The 19,841-nt window shown below is 43.0% G+C and overlaps 1 protein-coding gene across 1 annotated transcript in view; it reads right to left on the bottom strand.

The window, feature by feature from the left end:
• The window catches only part of LOC112121265 (neurobeachin), a 959,539-nt gene that overhangs the window by 673,561 nt on the left and 266,137 nt on the right, over window positions 1–19,841 (bottom strand). The window contains exons 15-17 of the mRNA XM_029911962.1: window positions 10,340–10,398; window positions 10,185–10,277; window positions 2,517–2,625 (exon numbers count right to left, since the gene is read on the bottom strand). Of these exons, the coding sequence (XP_029767822.1) occupies window positions 2,517–2,625; window positions 10,185–10,277; window positions 10,340–10,398 (261 nt within the window). The remainder of the gene's footprint in view (window positions 1–2,516; window positions 2,626–10,184; window positions 10,278–10,339; window positions 10,399–19,841) is intronic.

Genomic DNA, 19,841 nt, shown 5'->3' with positions numbered 1-19,841 from the left:
TCCGTCAGCCCCAATCTATTTCCCCTGATTGGAGCTGACTGGGCAGAGGCTAATTAGGTGCTTTTGCACCAGCACCCTGGTACACTGTTGTATTGCTTCTCATTGGAGAAGAGATTGTACCTCCTGAAGGAGAACTGCCTTATGAGACTGGGTCCCTGAAAAGGGACAGGGAAAAGGGTTTTGGAGGAGGGAGGCAGAGAAACTCTATGGTACAGATGGAATGGATATCCAGCATGTACTTGTCTGTTGTTCTCACTGCCCAGTTTTGGGGAAATTTTGCTAGTTATTCCCCAATGGATCTCAGTAATAGGTGGAGATAGCATCAATACCAGGTTGCAGCTCTCTGGCGTCATGTTAAAAATATCTCTTGGCTGGAGGGTGAGGCTGGGTAGTGGAAGATGCATCTTTTGTTGTTTGCGAGGTGGCTTGTATGACGGAGAGTGATAAAATCATTCAGGTAATCAACTCACAATCTTTGACAGTACCAGCAGTTCCTGAGCTTTTGGGTCTCTGTGTTTCATTTTAGGTAGCACCAAAGTCAGCCTCTGAGTCAATGTGGAGGCTGCTACTGAAGGACTTTTGAGCCTATGAGTCTTTTGAACATGCCCACGCAGCTTAGGAGGACCTAATTTCTTATGGCTCGGGCATGAGGGCTCACCTGACTTGGAAAGAGTTGAGGCGGGTCTCTCCCCTTAGATCATCTATGAGGAGATCTGTTTTTATGTTTGTAAGAGTGCCCCTTACAAAGTCAGACACAGAATAGGGATCTTGCTACCTGCTGACTCTGGCCAACGTTCAGGAAGTTCTCCCTGGCCTGGGTCTGAATGGGGATTCATTGCCTGCTCCAAAACATGTTTCTGAAGTTGAAGTTCTAATGCCTGCTGAGTTAGGCTGGGAAAGGAGTGTCAAAAATTGCATTTGGTGGAGCAGAGGCAGCACTGATGATCACTGCTCACCAAAAAGAAGCGGGGGCAGAAAATGCAATTTTTGTAGCTCAGACTCTTGGGGATCCTCAAAATCCCATTCTGGGAGATTGGGAGCACAGGGTTGGGAGTCTAAAACTGACTAACTAGAACTATCAAAACACTAACAACAAAAACTAAGAATAATTTAAAATTTTAAATATTTACAGGAAGAAGAGAAAGGATCAGCTTGGGACACTGGAGGTTTCTGACTCAGGTTATGAGGTGGTAAGAAGGAACTGAAGAGGTGGTTGGTCTGCCTTGCCCTGCCCCTCATACCCTGGGTGCAGAGCACGAAGAGAACAGGGACACAGGCATGGACCAACAGACACTACTCGCAGGAATTCTTGGACCGCATGCCTGCCCACAGTGGAATACACCTAGGCACTCAAAGAAGAACTCCTCACTCCCAACTTTGTGCTCATTCCTCCAGACCACTTTGCCTTACTGACAGAGGAGCTGAGCATATACTGCTTCAACTGAGTTCAACTGCAGCTTTGAGCATTCAGCACTTCTGAAAAAAATCAATGCAAGGTGTTTCAAATTGGGCACTCCAAAAATTCAGAATACACAGTTACTTTGTCAAAATTTGGTTTAACTGGATTCCTCAACATCACATACAAAGTCTGTGACATATGCAGGGCTACAATTGAGTCCTCTCAAGTCACAGTCACCCTCCTTCACCACAACAGCACCTTTCTCTTCCTGCAATCCTCTGCCTCCTTCTGTACATACCTTACAACTTCTATAGAAAATGAGGCAGCAATCCCACACACAACCTAATTCATTATCTGATTGTAATTCACCATACAATTTGTTCCCTAAGGCCCAGTACCAGGAGGTGGGAAGCTCCTACACTGTATATTGCCACCAGCGAAGGGTATGGATCACTGGGGTCATTTGGTGGGTCACTGGAGGCTGTCAGGAGAAATTGGGCCCCACTCTATCTCAATTGATCTGGCATACTCAGGCTGTCTACTCATGGGGCTCCCAATTCAGTGTGTGCTGATGCTCTTTTGGCAACAACATGGACCCAGCCTTAAATTAGAGCATTCATATTCAGTTATTATTTTGGCACATTGCCAACCACACAGGCTAGAGGAGGAAAATGGAAATTTTCAACAATTTACAACTAAACAAAACCCCAATTGACTTTCACTAGAAAAAACAAATGAGGCATTTCTATGGCCCCAGGGATTTCTCCCACTGAATTTCAAAAGACTGCTGTAAAAACAGAAGGTGTTAGAACTCTCAAAGTTTCTTTTATAAAGGAATTTTTTAACAATCTAAATAAAAGGTCATTTCTAGCTCCATCTATAATGCCATAGGTATATGTAAAGCTTTACAGACAAGTTGCAAAAATTATAACAGTGCTTATGAAAAAAAATCTAAATAAACATGATAAGTACTTGCTTGATTCAGAGAGGATCTTTTAAAATTTCAGATTTTAATAGAGTCATAGTGACCTGAAGATTGGAATCTTTTAAATACAGATTCATATAAACACATTTTTTGCAACAAATGATATTATTTGTATGTTTAAGTAATTTGTACCTCATAAAGTGTGTTATATGTTGTAACGGTCACCGTATTTGTATGCAGCATCAACCTCTCTCCAAGAAGAGTGAAAAGACTATGGGTATGCATGATTTCAACCTTTCGTCTGGAGGAAAGAACATAAAAATACAAAACATAAAACATGTTGAAGATTTTAAGTAGATGCAAAACCAGAGAAGGAATGTATTTTTTTCATGCTATCAAAAAACATTTTACATCAAACTTGGACTTTATAATATCTATGCTTTAAATTGTTTATTATTCTTTTATCATGTAATGTTGCATATTACTTTCAGCTATTTCTGAAAATTCATTTAAACTGTTCTGTCCATACTGAATGGTTATGAGAATGCAATTTTATATGCAGGATGGGTTCTTGTATGTAACCACCTTCTTGCCCTCAAAGATGTTCATCACAGACACTTTCCTTTGGTAGAGGACAGACAGACTAGGCTGTACCCATCCCCCACCAAATCTGTCAAGGATGTCCCTACACTGGACAGATGGGTGACCGATGAGCAACATGAAGTGCTGCCTTTCCCTCACAGGACTCAGTGTTATGCTCCCATATGTCTTCCAAGAAAGGCACTTTAACATTTATGGGTTTTATTACCATTGTCAGTCTCTGTGCACAGCTTTCTTTCATACATACAATAAAACAGTCCTCATATATCTATTAAAACAATCCGGTATGAGCAATACAAAATTCTGAAGAGTTGTGAAATTCCAGCTAAGTGTAATACTGTTTTAGCATATTGTAATGCAAGTCAGAACAAACTATACCTTAAAAGTAGAGAAGGAAGAAGCTCTGGTTCCCAAATAAAACATCAGGGAAATTCAGCCAATCCCCCAAATTGTATTCTGTTTAAACATGTATATAGCACCATAAATATGCACAGTACTTATTGTATAGTGCCATAAATCTACACAGTGCTTTAAGAAAAAAAATATGGAAAATGAAGTGCAAACTCTCTATCCAGAAGCATTTACAATTTATATGGAAGAATAGGTACAATATGGATTAAAACAATACATAATAGATAAAGAGTGCTAGTGGTCATATCTGAAATGCTTAGAATAGAAAAGTTTTCATGACTTTCCTCTATGGAACTACAAAGGCAAGTTGGACAAAGTGTTCTGGTGGTATGTAGCCAAATAGGTCTAATTTATTAAATTCACAGATATTCTGTCAATTTTTGCAGGGGAGATGAGAATAAATATAACATAGCATGCTTTTGTTATTTTTTTCCAGACTTTTTTTTTTTTTTTTTTTTTTAAAGTTTCTTACAAAAAGCCACATAAATAAAATATTAAAGTTGCATGATTAACCATTTAAGAGTCAGGAAATGCAATCTTAGCTATGCCTCTTGTGTATATTCATTACAATACAGTCTTCAGTTTCATAATTACATACCACACTATTTCTAAAATGATAAAATATAATACAAGTTTCAACGACCTTAAATACATGTGTAGCATCTTGTAGTTCTATGTACTGTTCTAAACATAGCAAGGAGCACGAGTCATTTATATGAACACAATACAGGTATATGTAACATACTACAGATTGAGGATACAAAAGACTAATAGTGAAAACTTACTGGCTTATATATACTACATGTGCTCAAAGCAATACTGGCTTTATAGTTAATTGACTTCTCACCAACACTGCTTCCAAGGAAGGGTTTGCTGCTCATTGAAAGAAAATGTATAGTACCTAGGCATTTCAACAAGTTTTGTAAGCACCTATCTTACAAAGGAGAACTTACATAGAACTTTGATAAGAATGGCCATACTGGGTCAGACCAAAGGTCCATCTAGCCCAGTATCCTGTCTTCTGACAGTGGCCAATGCCATGTGCCCCAGAGGGAATGAACAGAACAAGTAACCATCAAGTGATTCATCCCTTGTCGCTTCTGGCAAACAGAGGCTAGGAACACCATACCTGCCCATCCTGGCTACTAGTCATTGATGGACCTATCCTCCATGAACTTATTTAGTTCTTTTTTGAACCCTGTTATAGTCTTAGCCTTCACAACATCCTCTGGCAAGGAGTTCCACAGGTTGACTGTGTGTTGTGTGAAGAAATACTTCCTTTTGTTTCTTTTAAATCTCCTTATTAATTTAATTTGGTGACCCCTAGTTCTTGTATTATGAGGAGTAAATAACACTTCTTTATTTACTTGCTGTACACCAGTCATGATTTTATAGACCTCCATCATATCCCGCCCCCCTCCCCTTAGTCATCTCTTTTCCTAGCTGAAAAGTCCCAGTCTTATTAATCTCTCCTCATACGGAAGCCTTTCCATAACCCTAATGATTTTTGTTGCCCTTTTCTGAACCTTTTCCAATTCCAATATATCTTTTTTGGGATGGGGCGAACACATCTGCACACAGTATTCAAGATGTGGGGGTACCATGGATTTATATGGAGGCAATATGATATTCTCTGTCTTATTATCTATCCCTTTCTTAATGATGGCCAACATTCTGTTCACCTTTTTGACTGCTGCTGCACATTGAGTGGATGTTTTCAGAAAACTATCCATAATGATTCCAAGATCTCTTTCTTAAGTGGTAACAGCTAATTTAGACCCCAACATTTTAAAGGTACACTGGACCACTGGGGCTATGAAATTAGTGTAAGGAAGAAAAATATTACGGGTTACCACACTTGTGCCACAGAATTTAAGGCCAGAAGGGATAACCAGGTCATCTACTCTGATCTCCTCTATATCAGTGGTGTGCCCCCCTTTACCGTTAACGGAATCTGCCCATGCCCCCCACCTCAATTACTGCATAGCCAAGGCTTCCTCAGCAGCGGAGCTTGGGCTGAAGGCGGAGCTGGGGGCGGAACTGGTCTGGGGGCAGAGAGGGAATGAGGGCAGAGCTGATCTGGGGACGGAGCAGGGGGTAGAGTGGAGTTGGGGCATGGGCCAGAGCAGGGTTGGGTGTGGAGTGGGGCAGGGGATGGATCTGGTCGGGAGGTGGAGCAGGACTGGGGGCTGAATGCGGTTGGGGGTGGAGCTCAGCTGGGGGTGGAGTGGGACTGGAAGTGGGTGTCCCTCCCTTCCCCTCATGGGCGCTGGCCCGGGCCCTGCCGCGCACCCCCTGAATGTTCCTCTGTGCCCCTTAGTGGGGCTCACCCCACAGTTTGGGGACCAGTGCTCTATATCATAGGCCATTAAACACTATCCAACCATCCACAAACCAAGCCCAACAACTAAAATTAGACAAAAATATTACAAGAGACTAAATTATTCTGTGCCACAGGCAGAGGACAGGGACTGAGGTGCATCAGTCCTTGAAGCCTCTGCAGTGGCATGGAATTAATGTAGTAACATATACCTCAAGGATCCTCACAAGTGACTCATGCCCCATCCTGCAGAGGAAGATGAACACCCCCCTAAGATCACTGCCAATCTGACTTCGGGGGATTTCCTTCCTGAGCCTGAATATGGTGATAAATTAGACCCTGAGCACGTGAGCAAGACTCACCAGCCGTGCACTTGAGAAAGAAAATTCTCAGTACCACCCCAGTACCAGCCCATCCAATGTCCCAACTGCAAATGTGGTCGTCTTACATGTTTGAGACAATGTATTTGAGAAATAGTATGTTTTCATAAAATTAGACTATTGTGGTATGCACTTGCAAGGGGACATATTTATGGCAATGTGTGCACCTTTAATTTTGAAATTTCCTGACTTGTGCTTAAATGTGAAAGTTAACTTTCTCTTAACATATATTCTGTATAAAAACAAAAATCAACTAAATACAATTGGGGGGAGAGAGGACACACAACTTTGTTGACTTTGTATTAAGGTGGTTAGACAGAATAGCCAACCAACAAAAAACAAATAAGAAGGAAAGAATCAATTAAGTCACTTGACATATCATCTATACTCAACTCATCCATTAGTTCCCCTTCTCAGCATCAACTCTCTTGACCCTTCTGCTAAAGAGCCAATGGATACCTATGACTATAGCAATGTTAATTGGTTTTATGTTTGTGTGTTTTAATTATTAATATTAATGCAGCTTTTGTAAGTTACATTGTGTGTAGCTGCATATGTGGCTTTGTACTGATGTGTGAAGAATTGCAAATAGTGTCATTTTCTGTAATGTTTAGGAAAAATGTATGAGAATGAGTGATTTATGTTAGAGATTATTCTAAAGTTATTTCTGTACTTAAAAATTACAGCGTTAAAGTCAGTGTGTGCATAAACAGAAGTGTATTTTATGGTGACAGTTAAGACTACATGTTTAGACAAACCACCTCTCCATCTTCTGCTACTACCAGCAACTTAGTGCAAATTTCACTTTATCTCCATGCTCCCATAAAATAGACCTGCTCCTCCCTGCCCCCCACAATCTCACCCATCCAAATCCCCCACATAGATCTGTTCACCTCCTCCTCTTTCCTCTCCATGGTACTGTTTTATAGTGCATCATATAACAGAACATGGGGTTGTGAGTGGGGGGCGGGGTTGGGATAAAGGCTTTTGGTTGGTGGATGAAGAGACCAAGGTTGTGTGTGGGGAAAGTCAAGCTTGTCTGCACTGAGGCATCAAGATCTCCCCATGGCACTACTGCCTTGATGGGCTAGGAGGATGGAGTGGCTCCCCTCCACCCTAGGCCTCAGCAAAGCCCTAATTCTTTCTAGCTCAGGCCTCACATTGCACACAAACGTCTTTGTCCCTGGGACTCACAAATCCCTAATAAATCCCATTTTTCCAAACTCTTTCACAAAGTATCATCTCCCCACAAGACCCAGCTCTTCCCTGCCCAGACTCCCTCCCTCGCTCACTAGGGGTACATGAAGATTGTGGCTGCTGAATCAAGCTTGCAGTGTCAGGAAAAAATGACGTGGCTGACAGAACCCTGCAGTTCTTCTGGCTAATCATTGCACTACTCACAATTATTCTTTGGAATAATAACGGTTTAGTTTTAAAACTTCAGAAGTGGTCCAAGTCCAAAATATCAGAAAAAATATGAGATAGACACGCACAGGTATGCATGTGTGTGATTTGGTGTTTATGAGGATTGTGGGTTTTTAGCTATTCAAACTCCCAAAATATGATGTGAACAGGACAAATTTCAAAATGGGAGCATTTTAAAATATTTCAGCTGTAAAGATTCACTAAAAAAATTACAGAAAATTCCTTTATGAAGAGCTATCACATCAAATTTGGAAAGCAAATTCAGTAACTAAAGTGCAAAACAGAAGGGATTTTACTTCTTCTCTAATGATGCGCTGATTTGTATTTAACTATGGAGGCCCTACGGATGCAGCCATAATTGGCTGGATTCTCCAAAGAGCCTCAGGGGTTCAGGCAACCAAAATTTTCAGTGGGAGAACTCCTTTAGGCACTTTTGAAAATCCCACCCTTCATTTCCTATAGTGCTCCTGGGAAGCAACAGAGCTTGCCATTGATTTATTAGCAGAAAGACAATTTTGTAGTCCATTAACTAGACTGGTCACAACATGGTTATTGGACAAATCACAACTGCTTCAGGCCTTTTTATGCATTTTTAAACTGGAAATAACTCCTGTCTAACACAACTGTTTTGAGGTTTTAGCCAGTAATATTTATAAAACCCTTTGAGATCCTCAGGTGGAATGTAAATTAGAAATACAAAATACGATTAACAGCAGCAATTTGGACTTAATAAATCCCTTGAGAAAAATTCAATTTAGGCATCTTTTCCACAATTAACCATGTCTCAGTTAAGTGAGTGTACTTTATTGATCATTCTATCCTGGAGCCCCTCAAGAAAAACCAGTGTCTACACAAATATCCTGTCCTAGATTGATTCCTACTTTTCTAACCACTTCCTCATTTCTGATGAAGGCATTACATCTGAACTTAAGCCCCTTCCATCATGGAGTTGATCATTATTTTTCTTCTTCATCTACATTCTTTTTCTGGAATATCATATTGCTAGTTTCAGCCTTGGATGTCACTCTAAATTACATGTCCTTCAAATAAAGGTCCCATCTATCTACTTTTCTTGTTCATGTCAACTCCTCACCAGATCATAACTTCCTACTATCAAACATTTTGAAAGACTGAACTTTTGAGTAAAACATACTACCTGTTCTGTGTCTTATTCCACAGCAGATTTCCTTAAATTAGACTTTTACTTTTCCCAGGGACAGAAATCTTAGAAACACTCTTTATTCAAAATATTTTTCTTCTCATAACTCAATTGTATAAGTAGCCAATCACCACCTCTAAAGTGTCAGAATTAATCATCAAGTTGAGCTAAAATCCTTATCCTTGCTTTAACCGCATCCCACATTAATAAAATTCCCTCTTATAGTCTTCCTAAATTGCTACTCTGAAATTTCAGGTAATACTGAAAACTGAAGCCAGATAACATTCTCACTCCAAGAAAAAAGAACATATCTTCTTGTCTACATTCATAATCACTGACCTTCTTAATCCAAATCAAAATTATCCTAGAAAAGCATACCTTAAAAACTTTTTTTTCTTTTTATGTTACGCGGATCAAAATCTAAAGCATTTTGTGAGTCATGTATGAAGTACAATAAGCTGTGCAAATGATCAAGTGCTTGACTCTGCTGTGTCATACAATTTTCCTTGATGCTACTCTACCATACCTACTATATCGTGCCATCAATACGGTTGTAGCTACTTGAATGAAATTAGGGAGGCTGGGTAGCCTAAATGACTGAGCAGAGAGCTTGCTACCAGATACTCTTGAGTTCTCATGCTGGCTCGGTCACTGATGCACATGTGTAACTCCAAGCAAATCATTTAGCCTCTGTCGCAGTATCATCATCTGTAAAGCGGGATTAATAATTTATTCAACCTCGCAGAGTGTTAAGAGGATTAATTACTCAGTGTATGGACATTGTTTTGAAAATGTAAAGCACCATGTAATAGCACATTAGAAATAATTTGGGGCTAGTCAAAATAGCATTTGGGAAACTAAACAAAAATCTGTCTACATGGAAACAACTAATTCTAAATTTCACTTATTACACTTTCTACATCTTACTTCTCTATTTTTATCACTATTTTAATTTTTATCACTATTTACATACTTTATTTGCTGTTCCTTCTGTATTTGTATAACACAGTAGTAGCTAATATTTTTATGAGAATGTTTTATTATTCTTCAGTTATATTTATTTCCATCATCTTTTTAAATGTCTTTATGTAATTCCTCCCAGATGTTTATTCCTAATGCAACTAAAAATGCAAATGACTGACCAACAATCTTTAATGATCCATAAAACATTGAGTTTCATATCTACTGTACTTTCAGAGATATACGGCCATATGAGAACAATACATTTAGTTTATTAACACCATTACTGGGTTTTTTGTTTTGTTTTCTAAAGCAATTTTGGTTTAAGACTTATTTTCACAAACATTTAAAAGTTACCAGACAATGTTTTTTATCTTTTGAAATTACTATTTTGTAAGAAATTAATCTGAAAATTAGGTATTTTTCTTCACTGCGTATCTATAAAAATAACAGAATCTGCAAATTACTCATCATAGACACTGCAGTTAATGCATTCTAAGCACTTTCTAGATGTCATGTTTTGTATTTTAAACTGAATATTACAAAAAACAAAACAAATTATAATCATTGTATGCCACTACAACTACTTCAGACAGTACACTTACTTGTGACCCAGGTGTTTGAGAAAATATCCCAGTACCTTCAGAGCCTGCACCCAGATACTTTCACTTTTGGAAGCCAGTAATTTATAAATGACTCTAAAATAAAAAAAAAAAAAAAATCAGTTAGCATATTCTCTGTTTACCACCAAACACCAGACATTTCCATGGAATCATTCATAGTCTTGTGAAAGTAAACAATAAAATAGTAAGAAAAGCGCTAGGAAAGGAACATACATATATAAGTGAAAGGAAGTATGGTGGGATCACAAGCTATGCTACTGGGTTGGGGTTATGGTCCCTTTAAGGTAGGTCCCAAAATGGAGGGGAAATAATTTCAGTTTCAACCAAATGAAATTAAACCGTCAAAAGGCTTCTTTCTTTGACTATTGGTCCAAATGAAGAAAAACAAACAAGACCTCCTTCAATCTAATCCAAGGTTCCACAGACACAGGGCTGCTTCCTTCAGCCAAGGTTCCAGTTGGAACAAAAACAAAACAACATTCTACAGTCCTTGAGCAGTAGGACAGTTCTGCTGTGTTCAAGATGAGTGATTAATTCCCCAATTAGGCCTTTAAGCTAGCCAAGGCCAGGTTCAGGAGTTTTATGAGACAGCAGGAAACCAGAGAGCACTCCTCTACCTAGCAAAACTTCACACTAACTCTCCCAACCTGGAAGCCCCCCCCCTTTTTTTTTAAATGGTTTCTGCCATGGGCAGTGGGTATAATAGGCCAGGGAAGGCTTAGTCTTCCGTAGTGCTGCCGCCGACCTGCCGCTGGACACCTGAGCCACAGTGGCCTCGCCCCTTCCCCGAGACACCCACCATCTCCTCCACTCCTGCTCCCCCGCCCACTCCCCAGAGGTCCCTGCTGCAAGCTACATCCCTCCTGCTCAGGGTGGCAAGAGCCAGCGAAGTGAGGAGTCTCGGCTGGGTTCTCTGGGGGCGGGGCCATCAGGGGCGGCAGGAGCTAGCACTTGGGTGGCGAGCGGCTCGGCCTGGCGCTGGTGCAGGCAGTGGCTCGGCTGAGAGAGAGCCTTCAGGGGCGGGAGGGGCTGGCGCTAGGTGGGCCAACCAGGCGATGGGCCGGCCTGGCACTTGGGGGGCCCTGCGGCTTGGCCCGGCCCGGCACTGGTGGTGGGGTCCAGCGGCTTGGGCGGAGGAGAGCCTTCAGGGGCAGAGGAGCCATGACTCGGCTGGGGGGGGGGCATCAGAAGCAGGGGGGACTGCCCAGCACTTGGGGAGGCTGGCAGCTCGGCCTGGTGCTCGGGGGAGGGGGAGAGGGAGAGGAGCGGTGGGTCGGGGGGATTGCTGGTGGCGGCGGCTCCGACCAATGTGACTGGGGTGGGTGAGTGGGGGCTCCTGTGGTCATGGGGCCCCCTCAGGGCTTCTTCTTTTACTGGGGGTGGGTTCAGGGCTCCGGCATGCGGGGGGCGGAGGGGGTCCTTGGGTGGAAGAGGCAGGGCTGGCTAGCTAGTCTCCCCAAAGCGGGGGTTCACCCACCACCCCATGGTTTCTGCCACTTAACTCCACCTTACAGCAGACTATGAAGTCATAGATACCAGTTCTTTTCTCCATGACTCGCATCTTAGGCGGTCTTTCAGGGCTAGCTTCCTTCTTCCAGCGCAGTGAGGGAATTTTGCTGTTTTGTGGTCTGCACACAGATTGGGCACATATACCCAATCTTAAGAAGTTACACTTAATTATGCAAATACTAAAACTATTTATCATACGCAATATACACACCGTTTAAGGGTGACCACTGTATATATCTAGAACAGTACACTGTCATAGATTCATACAGTATCAGGTAAGACAGGACATTAGATCATCTAGTCTGACCACCTATCTAATGCAGAGTACAGAATTTGACACAGTTACCCGTGTTGAGCCCGATAACTTGTGCCTGACTAACATAGACTCATAGACTTTAAGGTCAGAAGGGACCAATATGGTCATCTAGTCTGACCTCCCGCATGATGCAGGCCACAAAAGCTGACCCCCCCACTTTCCCTTAACTCTACTGTTGAAGTCTCCAGATCGTGATCTAAAGACTTCAAGTTGCAGAGAATCCTCCAGCTTGCGACCCCTGCCCTATGCTGCGGAGGAAGGCGAAAAACCTCCAGGGCCACTGCCAATCTACCCTGGAGGAAAATTCCTTCCCGACCCCAAATATGGCGATCAGCAGAACCCCGAGCATACAGGCAAGATTCTCTAGCCGGACCCTCTTTTTACCAGCGATGGCTGTTATTGCCTACTTGACTAAAATCATGTTATCCCATCAAACCATTCCCTCCATAAACTTATCTAGCCTAATCTTGAAGCCAGAGAGGTCTTTCGCCCCCACCGTTTCCCTCGGAAGGCTGTTCCAAAATTTCACCCCTCTGACGGTTAGAAACCTTCGTCTAATTTCAAGCCTAAATTTCCCCACGGCCAGTTTATATCCATTCGTTCTCGTGTCCACATTAGCACTGAGCTGAAATAATTCCTCTCCCTCCCTGGTATTTATCCCTTTGATATATTTAAAGAGAGCAATCATATCCCCCCTCAGCCTTCTTTTGGTTAGGCTAAACAAACCAAGCTCCTCGAGTCTCCTTTCATAGGAAAGGTTTTCCATTCCTCGGATCATCCTAGTGGCCCTTCTCTGTACCCGTTCCAGTTTGAGTTCATCCTTTTTAAACATAGGAGACCAGAACTGCACACAGTACTCCAAGTGAGGTCTCACCAGCGCCTTGTATAACGGAAGCAGCACCTCCCTGTCCCTACTAGAAATACCTCGCCTTATGCATCCCAAGATCGCATTAGCCTTTTTCACAGCCACGTCGCATTGCCGACTCAGTCATCCTGCGATCAACCAGGACTCCGAGGTCCTTCTCCTCCTCCGTCACTTCCAACCTATGCGTCCCTAGCTTATAACTGAAATTCTTGTTAGTCATCCCAAAATGCATCACCTTACACTTCTCACTATTAAATCTCATCCTATTATTATTACTCCAATTAACAAGGTCATCCAAGTCTCCCTGCAGAATATCCCGATCCTTCTCTGAGTTGGCAATACCTCCCAACTTTGTGTCATCCGCAAACTTTATCAGCCCACTTCTACATTCGGTTCCGAGGTCAGTAATGAATAGATTAAATAAAATCGGACCCAAAACCGAACCTTGAGGAACTCCATTGGTGACCGCCCTCCAATCTGACAGTTCACCTTTCAGTACTACCCGCTGCAGTCTCCCCTTTAACCAGTTCCTTATCCACCTCTGGATTTTCCTATCGATCCCCATCTTTTCCAATTTAACCAATAATTCCTCATGCGGTACCGTATCAAACGCTTTACTAAAATCGAGGTATATTAGATCCACCGCATTTCCTTTATCTAGAAGGTTTGTTACTTTCTCAAAGAAGGAGATCAGGTTGGTTTGGCACGACCTGCCTTTCGTAAACCCATGTTGTAATTTGTCCCAATTGCCATTCACCTCAAGGTCCTTAACTACTTTCTCCTTCAAAATTTTTTCCAAGACCTTGCATACTACAGAAGTTAAACTAACAGGCCTGTAGTTACCCGGGTCACTTTTTTTCCCCTTCTTGAAAATAGGGACCACATTAGCTATTCTCCAGTCCAACGGTACCACCCCCGAGTTTACAGATTCATTAAAAATTATCGCCCAGGGGCTCGCAATTTCTCGCGCCAGTTCCTTCAATATTCTAGGATGAAGATCATCCGGTCCGCCCGATTTAGTCCCGTTTAGCTGGTCAAGTTTGGCTTCCACCTCTGATACTGTAATGTCAATCCCCCCTCCTTTATTCCCCTCTGTCCTACTCCCTCTATTCCTAAACCCTTCATTAGCCTTATTAAAGACCGATGCAAAATATTCATTTAGATATTGTGCCATGCCTAGATTATTCTTAATTTCCACTCCATCTACATTCTTCAGCAGTCCCACTTCCTCTTTCTTTGTTTTCTTCCTATTTATATGGCTATAAAACCTCTTAGTATTGGATTTAATTCCCCTCGCGAGGTCCAACTCTACACGGCTTTTGGCCTTTCTCACCGCATCCCTACATGCTCTAACCTCAATAAGGTAGGTTTCCTTGCTGATCCCTCCCTTCTTCCATTCTCTGTACGCTTTCTGTTTTTTCTTAATCGCCCCTTTGAGACGCCCGCTCATCCAGCTAGGTCTAAATCTCCTGCCCACTAACCGTTTTCCCTTTCTCGGGATACAGGCCTCAGACAGCTCGTGCAACTTCAGCTTGAAATAATCCCAGGCGTCATCTGCCTTTAGATCCCTAAGTATGTTAGCCCAATCCACTTCCCTAAGTAGTTGCCTTAATTTATTAAAGTTGGCCTTTTTGAAATCGTAAACCTTAGTCACAGTATTATTTCTGTTAATCCTTCCATTTAGTTTAAACCGAATTAGCTCATGGTCACTCGAGCCAAGGTTGTCCCCTACAACCATTTCCTCAACGAGGTCCTCACTACTCACCAGCACTAAATCTAAAATGGCATCCCCCCTCGCCGGTTCAGTTACTACTTGATGAAGGAATTCATCTGCTAGCACGTCTAGGAACATCTGAGCCCTATTATTGTTACTAGCATTTGTTCCCCAATCTATATCAGGGAAGTTAAAGTCCCCCATGATGACACAGTTCTTATCAGTTTTTACTTCCCTAAAAACATTAAGTAGTTCTCTGTCCGCATCCAGGCTAGATCCCGGCGGTCTATAGCACACCCCAAGCACTATCTCGGGGGAGGCTCTAGTAGTTTTTACCCAGTGTAATTATTGCCCATACAGACTCCGTCTTATCCATTCCATCAGTTATTATCTCTTTACATTTTAGCTCATTATTGACATATAACGCCACTCCCCCACCTTTACCTTTTTTCCGGTCATTCCTAAACAGCACATACCCTTCCATACCTGTACTCCAGTCATGGTTACCGTTCCACCACGTTTCGGTTATTCCTACGATATCAGGTTTCATTTCTTGGACCAGGAGCTCCAATTCCTCCATTTTGTTACCTAGGCTTCTCGCATTGGTGTATAAACATCTTACCGTATGCTGTCTATCCTTTCTCCCATTAGTTGTGTAATTTGGTACGGACCCCATGCTGTTCCTCCGCCCCCTCTTTCTTATGTCCAATTCCCTACCCCTACCTATGTCTGTGCTTATCTCCTCACACTCCTTTTCAGAGTTGGAATCTGGCGTGGAAATTAACTGAACATCTCCCAACCGTCTCCCCCAAATTCCTAGTTTCAAGCCCTTTTGATGAGAGGAGCCAGCCTCCCTCCCAGAAGTCTATTTCCTTCCCTACTCAGGTGAAGTCCATCCCGTGAGAACAGCTGTCTGTCCCCGAAAGCCTCCCAGTGGCCATACATCCCAAAGCCCTCCTTATAGCACCACTCCCTTAGCCAGCTATTTATCCTCACAATTCTGTCAGCCCTTTGCTGTCCTTCTCTAGGAACAGGCAGAATCCCACTGAAGATAATCTGAGCCTCAACTTCCTTAAGCGTCTTCCCCAGCCTGGCATAATCTCCCTTAATTCTCTCTAGCGAGAACCTAGCAGTGTCGTTCGTTCCTACGTGAAGGATGATCAAGGGGTTCTTACCCGTTCCTTTTAGGATCCTTTTCAACCGCAGGTCCACATCCCTTATCTTAGCACCCGGCAGACAGCACACCCTTCTGTTTTCAGGGTCCGCTCTGGTCACAGGCCTGTCCAACCTCCTCAGCAAGGAGTCTCCAATCACACAAACCTGCCTTTGCCTGGTGACAGTGCGATTTACAAATCTATCCCCTGTTCCCTCTAGTCGTAACTCCTGTGTCTCTCTATTTTCCCTCATAGTACCCCTAGTGCCATCCTCTATCCTACTGGGGCCCGGTATTGATGCTGTCTCCAACAACTCCTGCCCTCTCTCTATTGGACTAGGCGCTCTTCTTCCAGAAAGGCTTTGAGTCTTAATTTCATAGAATCATAGGACTGGAAGGGACTTTGAGAGGTCATCTAGTCAGTCCCCGTCACTCATGGCAGGACTAAGTATTATCTAGACCATTCCTGACAGGTGTTTGTCTAACCTGCTCTTACAAATCTCCAATGATGGAGATTCCACAATCTCCCTAGGCAATTTATTCCAGTGTTTAACCACCCTAACAGTTAGGAAGTTTTTCTAAATGTCCAATCTAAACCTCCTTTGCTGCAATTTAACCCCATTGCTTCTTGCCCTAGCCTCCAAGGTTAAGAACAACAATTTTTCTCCCTCCTCCTTGTAACCATAGGCACTGACTCTGTGTGTGACTCACCCATGGGGAAAAATTAATGGGTGCTCTGCACCCACCGGCAGGCAAGCTCCCCTCCCCCTTCACTTCCCCCCCAAGCGTGCTGCGTCCCCGCTCCTCTGCCTACCTCCCAGCATTTCCCGCCTGGCCGCTGTTTGGCAGCGTTAGCATGCTCTGGGAAGGAGGGGGAGGAGCGGAAACGTGGCATGGTCAGGGGAGGAGGCGGGGCCGGGGTGGGGATTTGGGGAAGGAGTTGGAATGGGGGCAGGGAGGGGATGGAGACTTTGGGGAAGGGGTTGGAATGGGGATGGGACCTCAGGGAAGGGGTGGAGTCCGGGTGGGGCCGGGGGCAGAAGGGCGGGTCGAGCACCCACGGGAAAGAGGGGAAGTCAGCGCCTATGCTTGTAACAATCTTTTATGTACTTGAAAACTGTTATCATGCCTCCTCCCTCTCAGTCTTCTCTTCTCCAGACTATACAAACCCAGTTTTTTCAATCATCCCTCATAGGTCATATTTTCTAGACTTTTAATCATTTTTGTTACTCTTCTCTGGACTTTCTCCAATTTGTCCACGTTTCCTGAAATGTGGCATCCAGAACTGGACACAATACTCCAACGGAGGACTAATTTGCGTGGTGTTGCTTATAAGACTCTTGCTAATACATCCTAGAATGATGATCACTTTTTTTTGCAACAGTGTTACACTGTGGACTCATATCTAGCTTGTGGTCCACTATGACCCCCAAATCTCTTTCCACAGTACTCCTTCCTAGGCAGTCATTTCCCATTTTGTATGTGTGCAACTGATTGTTCCTACCTAAATGAAGCATTTTGCATTTGTCCTTATTGAATTTCATCCTATTTACTTCAGACCATTTTTCCAGTTTGTCGAGCTCATTTTGAATTTTAATGCTACCCTCCAAAGCACTTGCAACCCCTCCCAGCTTGGTATCGTCCACAAACTTTATAAATGTACTCTCAATACCATTATCTAAATCAGTGATGAAGATATTGACCAGAACTGGACTCAGAATTGATCCCTGTGGAATCCCACTCGTTATGCCCTTCCAGCATGACTGCGAACCACTGATAACTACTCTCTGAGAATGGTTTTCCAACAAGTTTTGCACCCAGCTTATAGTAGCTCCATCTAGGTTGCATTTCCCTTGTTAGTTTATGAGAAGGTCATGCGAGATAGTATCAAATTTTATAGAATTTGAAGATATCAAGAGATGGGGAATCCACCATTTACACTGTAGATTGTTCCAATAGTTAATCACCCTGACTTTAAACATTTATTCCTTATTTCTAATATGAATTTGTCTGGCTTCAGCTTCCATTGGTTCTTGTTATGCCTTTCTCTGCTAGTTTAAAAAACTCTTTAAGTACCTGGTATTTTATACTTGTACACTAATGAAGTCTCTTCTCAATTCCCTCTAAAAAAAACTATAAAGATTGAGCTGCAAGCCTCTCACTTTCAAGCCCTCAAATAATTTTTGTGGCTCTTTACTGCACCCTCTCCAATATTTCAAAAATGTTGGTATGAGAACAGATCACAGTATTCTAAAATTGATATTACTAATGTCTTATACAGAGGTAAAATCACATCCCTACTCCTAACTTCCCTGATCCAAGGATTTCATTAGCCTTTTTTTGCCAGAGCATCACACTGGGGAGCTCATGGTGAATTACTTGTCCACTGGGATGCCTAAATCCTTTTCAGTCACTGATTTCCAGAATACATTCTGTAGGCAGTCTGCATTCCCCCCCTAGATATATGACCTAGCATTTGGCTATATTAAACACATATTTCTGAAGGGGCCCAGGTTACCAAATGACCCAGATTGCTCTGTATGATTGTTCTCATTATTATTTACCACTCTGCCAATCTTTGTGTCATCTAGAAATCTCATCACCAATGACTTTATATCTACGTCCATATCATTGAAGAAAATGCTGAACAGTGTCAGGCCTAGTAGAGATCCCTGCAGAGCCACCCTAGAAACACCAATGATGATTCCCCAATTAACAATTTTTTTTTAAATCTGTCATTTAGCTGTTCTTAATCAACATTACATATTTTTTAAAAAAATCATAATGCTGTATAGTACCAAGTCAAATGTCTTACAAAAGTCTACATGTATTCAATCTATGCTGGGGTGCTGGAACCAGCCTCCCCACTTTTAAAAGTGGGAGGGCCATGCCACCTTTTAAACATGGGCATAGTTTGGGGGACAGGGAGCTGCATTTCCCCCCAAACTATGAGTCTCAAGCAGGCACGAGTGTAGCCCCTGCCAGTGGTGGCAGCCTCTTCCCGGTGAGGGGGGCCTTAGCTTCCCCTCACCATGAGGCCTGGCCCCTATCCACGGACCCTCACATGCTCCTTCTCTTCTCCCTGAGGCCCCCACTCCCTGGCCAGGCCAGACGCCAGAGATGGGCCATGGTAAGAGCCGCCCAGGGAGTCCAGGCCGCTGTGGGGAACCCTGGACTCCCCACCTGCCCTGAGCAGGGGACTGGGGTGCCTGAGAGCAGCCTCCAACCCGTGTCCCCACCCCCCAGACTGCGCCGCCCAGGTAGGGTTGCCAGTCCTCCAGGATCAACTTGGAGTCTCCAGGAATTAAAGATTAATCTTTAATTAAAGATGATCATGTAATGAAGCCTCCAGGAATACTTCCAACCAAAATTGGCGACCTTACGACCAGGGCAGGGAGAGGGCTCAGGTCTCCCCACAGCGGCCCGGGCTCCCTGGATGGCTCTTACCACTGCCCTGCTCTGGCTTCAGCTAGGGGGTGGGGCCTCTGGGGGAAGAGGAGAAGGGGCAGGGCCTCGTGCCCCACCACTTCTACCAAGGTTCCAGCGCTGTTGATCTATGGCTTTATCAACCAAACTTGTAATCTCTTTAAAAAATGGAGATAAGGTTTGACATGCCCTATTTTCCATAAAACCACATTGACTGGAATTAATCAACTATCCATTCTTTAACACTTTATTAACTGAATATTGTATCAGCTTTTCCATTATTTTGCCTGGGACTGATGTCAGGCTAGCTTGACTAGCCGGGTCAGCCTGCTTGACCTTTTTTATATTGCCACAGTATCACCACTCTTCCAGTCTTCTGGAATTTCACCAGAATTCCAAGATTAAAAATTAACACCAGTGGGCCAAAGATATCCTCAGCCAACTCTTTTAGAATTCTTGGGTGCAAGTTATCCGAGCTGATTTAAAAATATTTATTTCTAATAGATGCTATTTAACATCCTCCCTATCTTCCCATTTACACTCTAGCGAGATTAGGTCACAAGATAAGTCAGTATTTGTTTGAGCCACTATTGTTTAAAAACATATTCTATGTATGAGGATAAAGCAAAGAAGAATTAAACAGTGAAAGTATGTTG

The sequence above is a fragment of the Terrapene carolina genome, unplaced genomic scaffold (assembly GCF_002925995.2).
Source record: "Terrapene carolina triunguis isolate 2854851 unplaced genomic scaffold, T_m_triunguis-2.0 Scaffold139, whole genome shotgun sequence".
Lineage (NCBI taxonomy): Eukaryota > Metazoa > Chordata > Testudines > Emydidae > Terrapene > Terrapene triunguis.
This window is presented reverse-complemented; position numbering and strand designations above follow the sequence as displayed.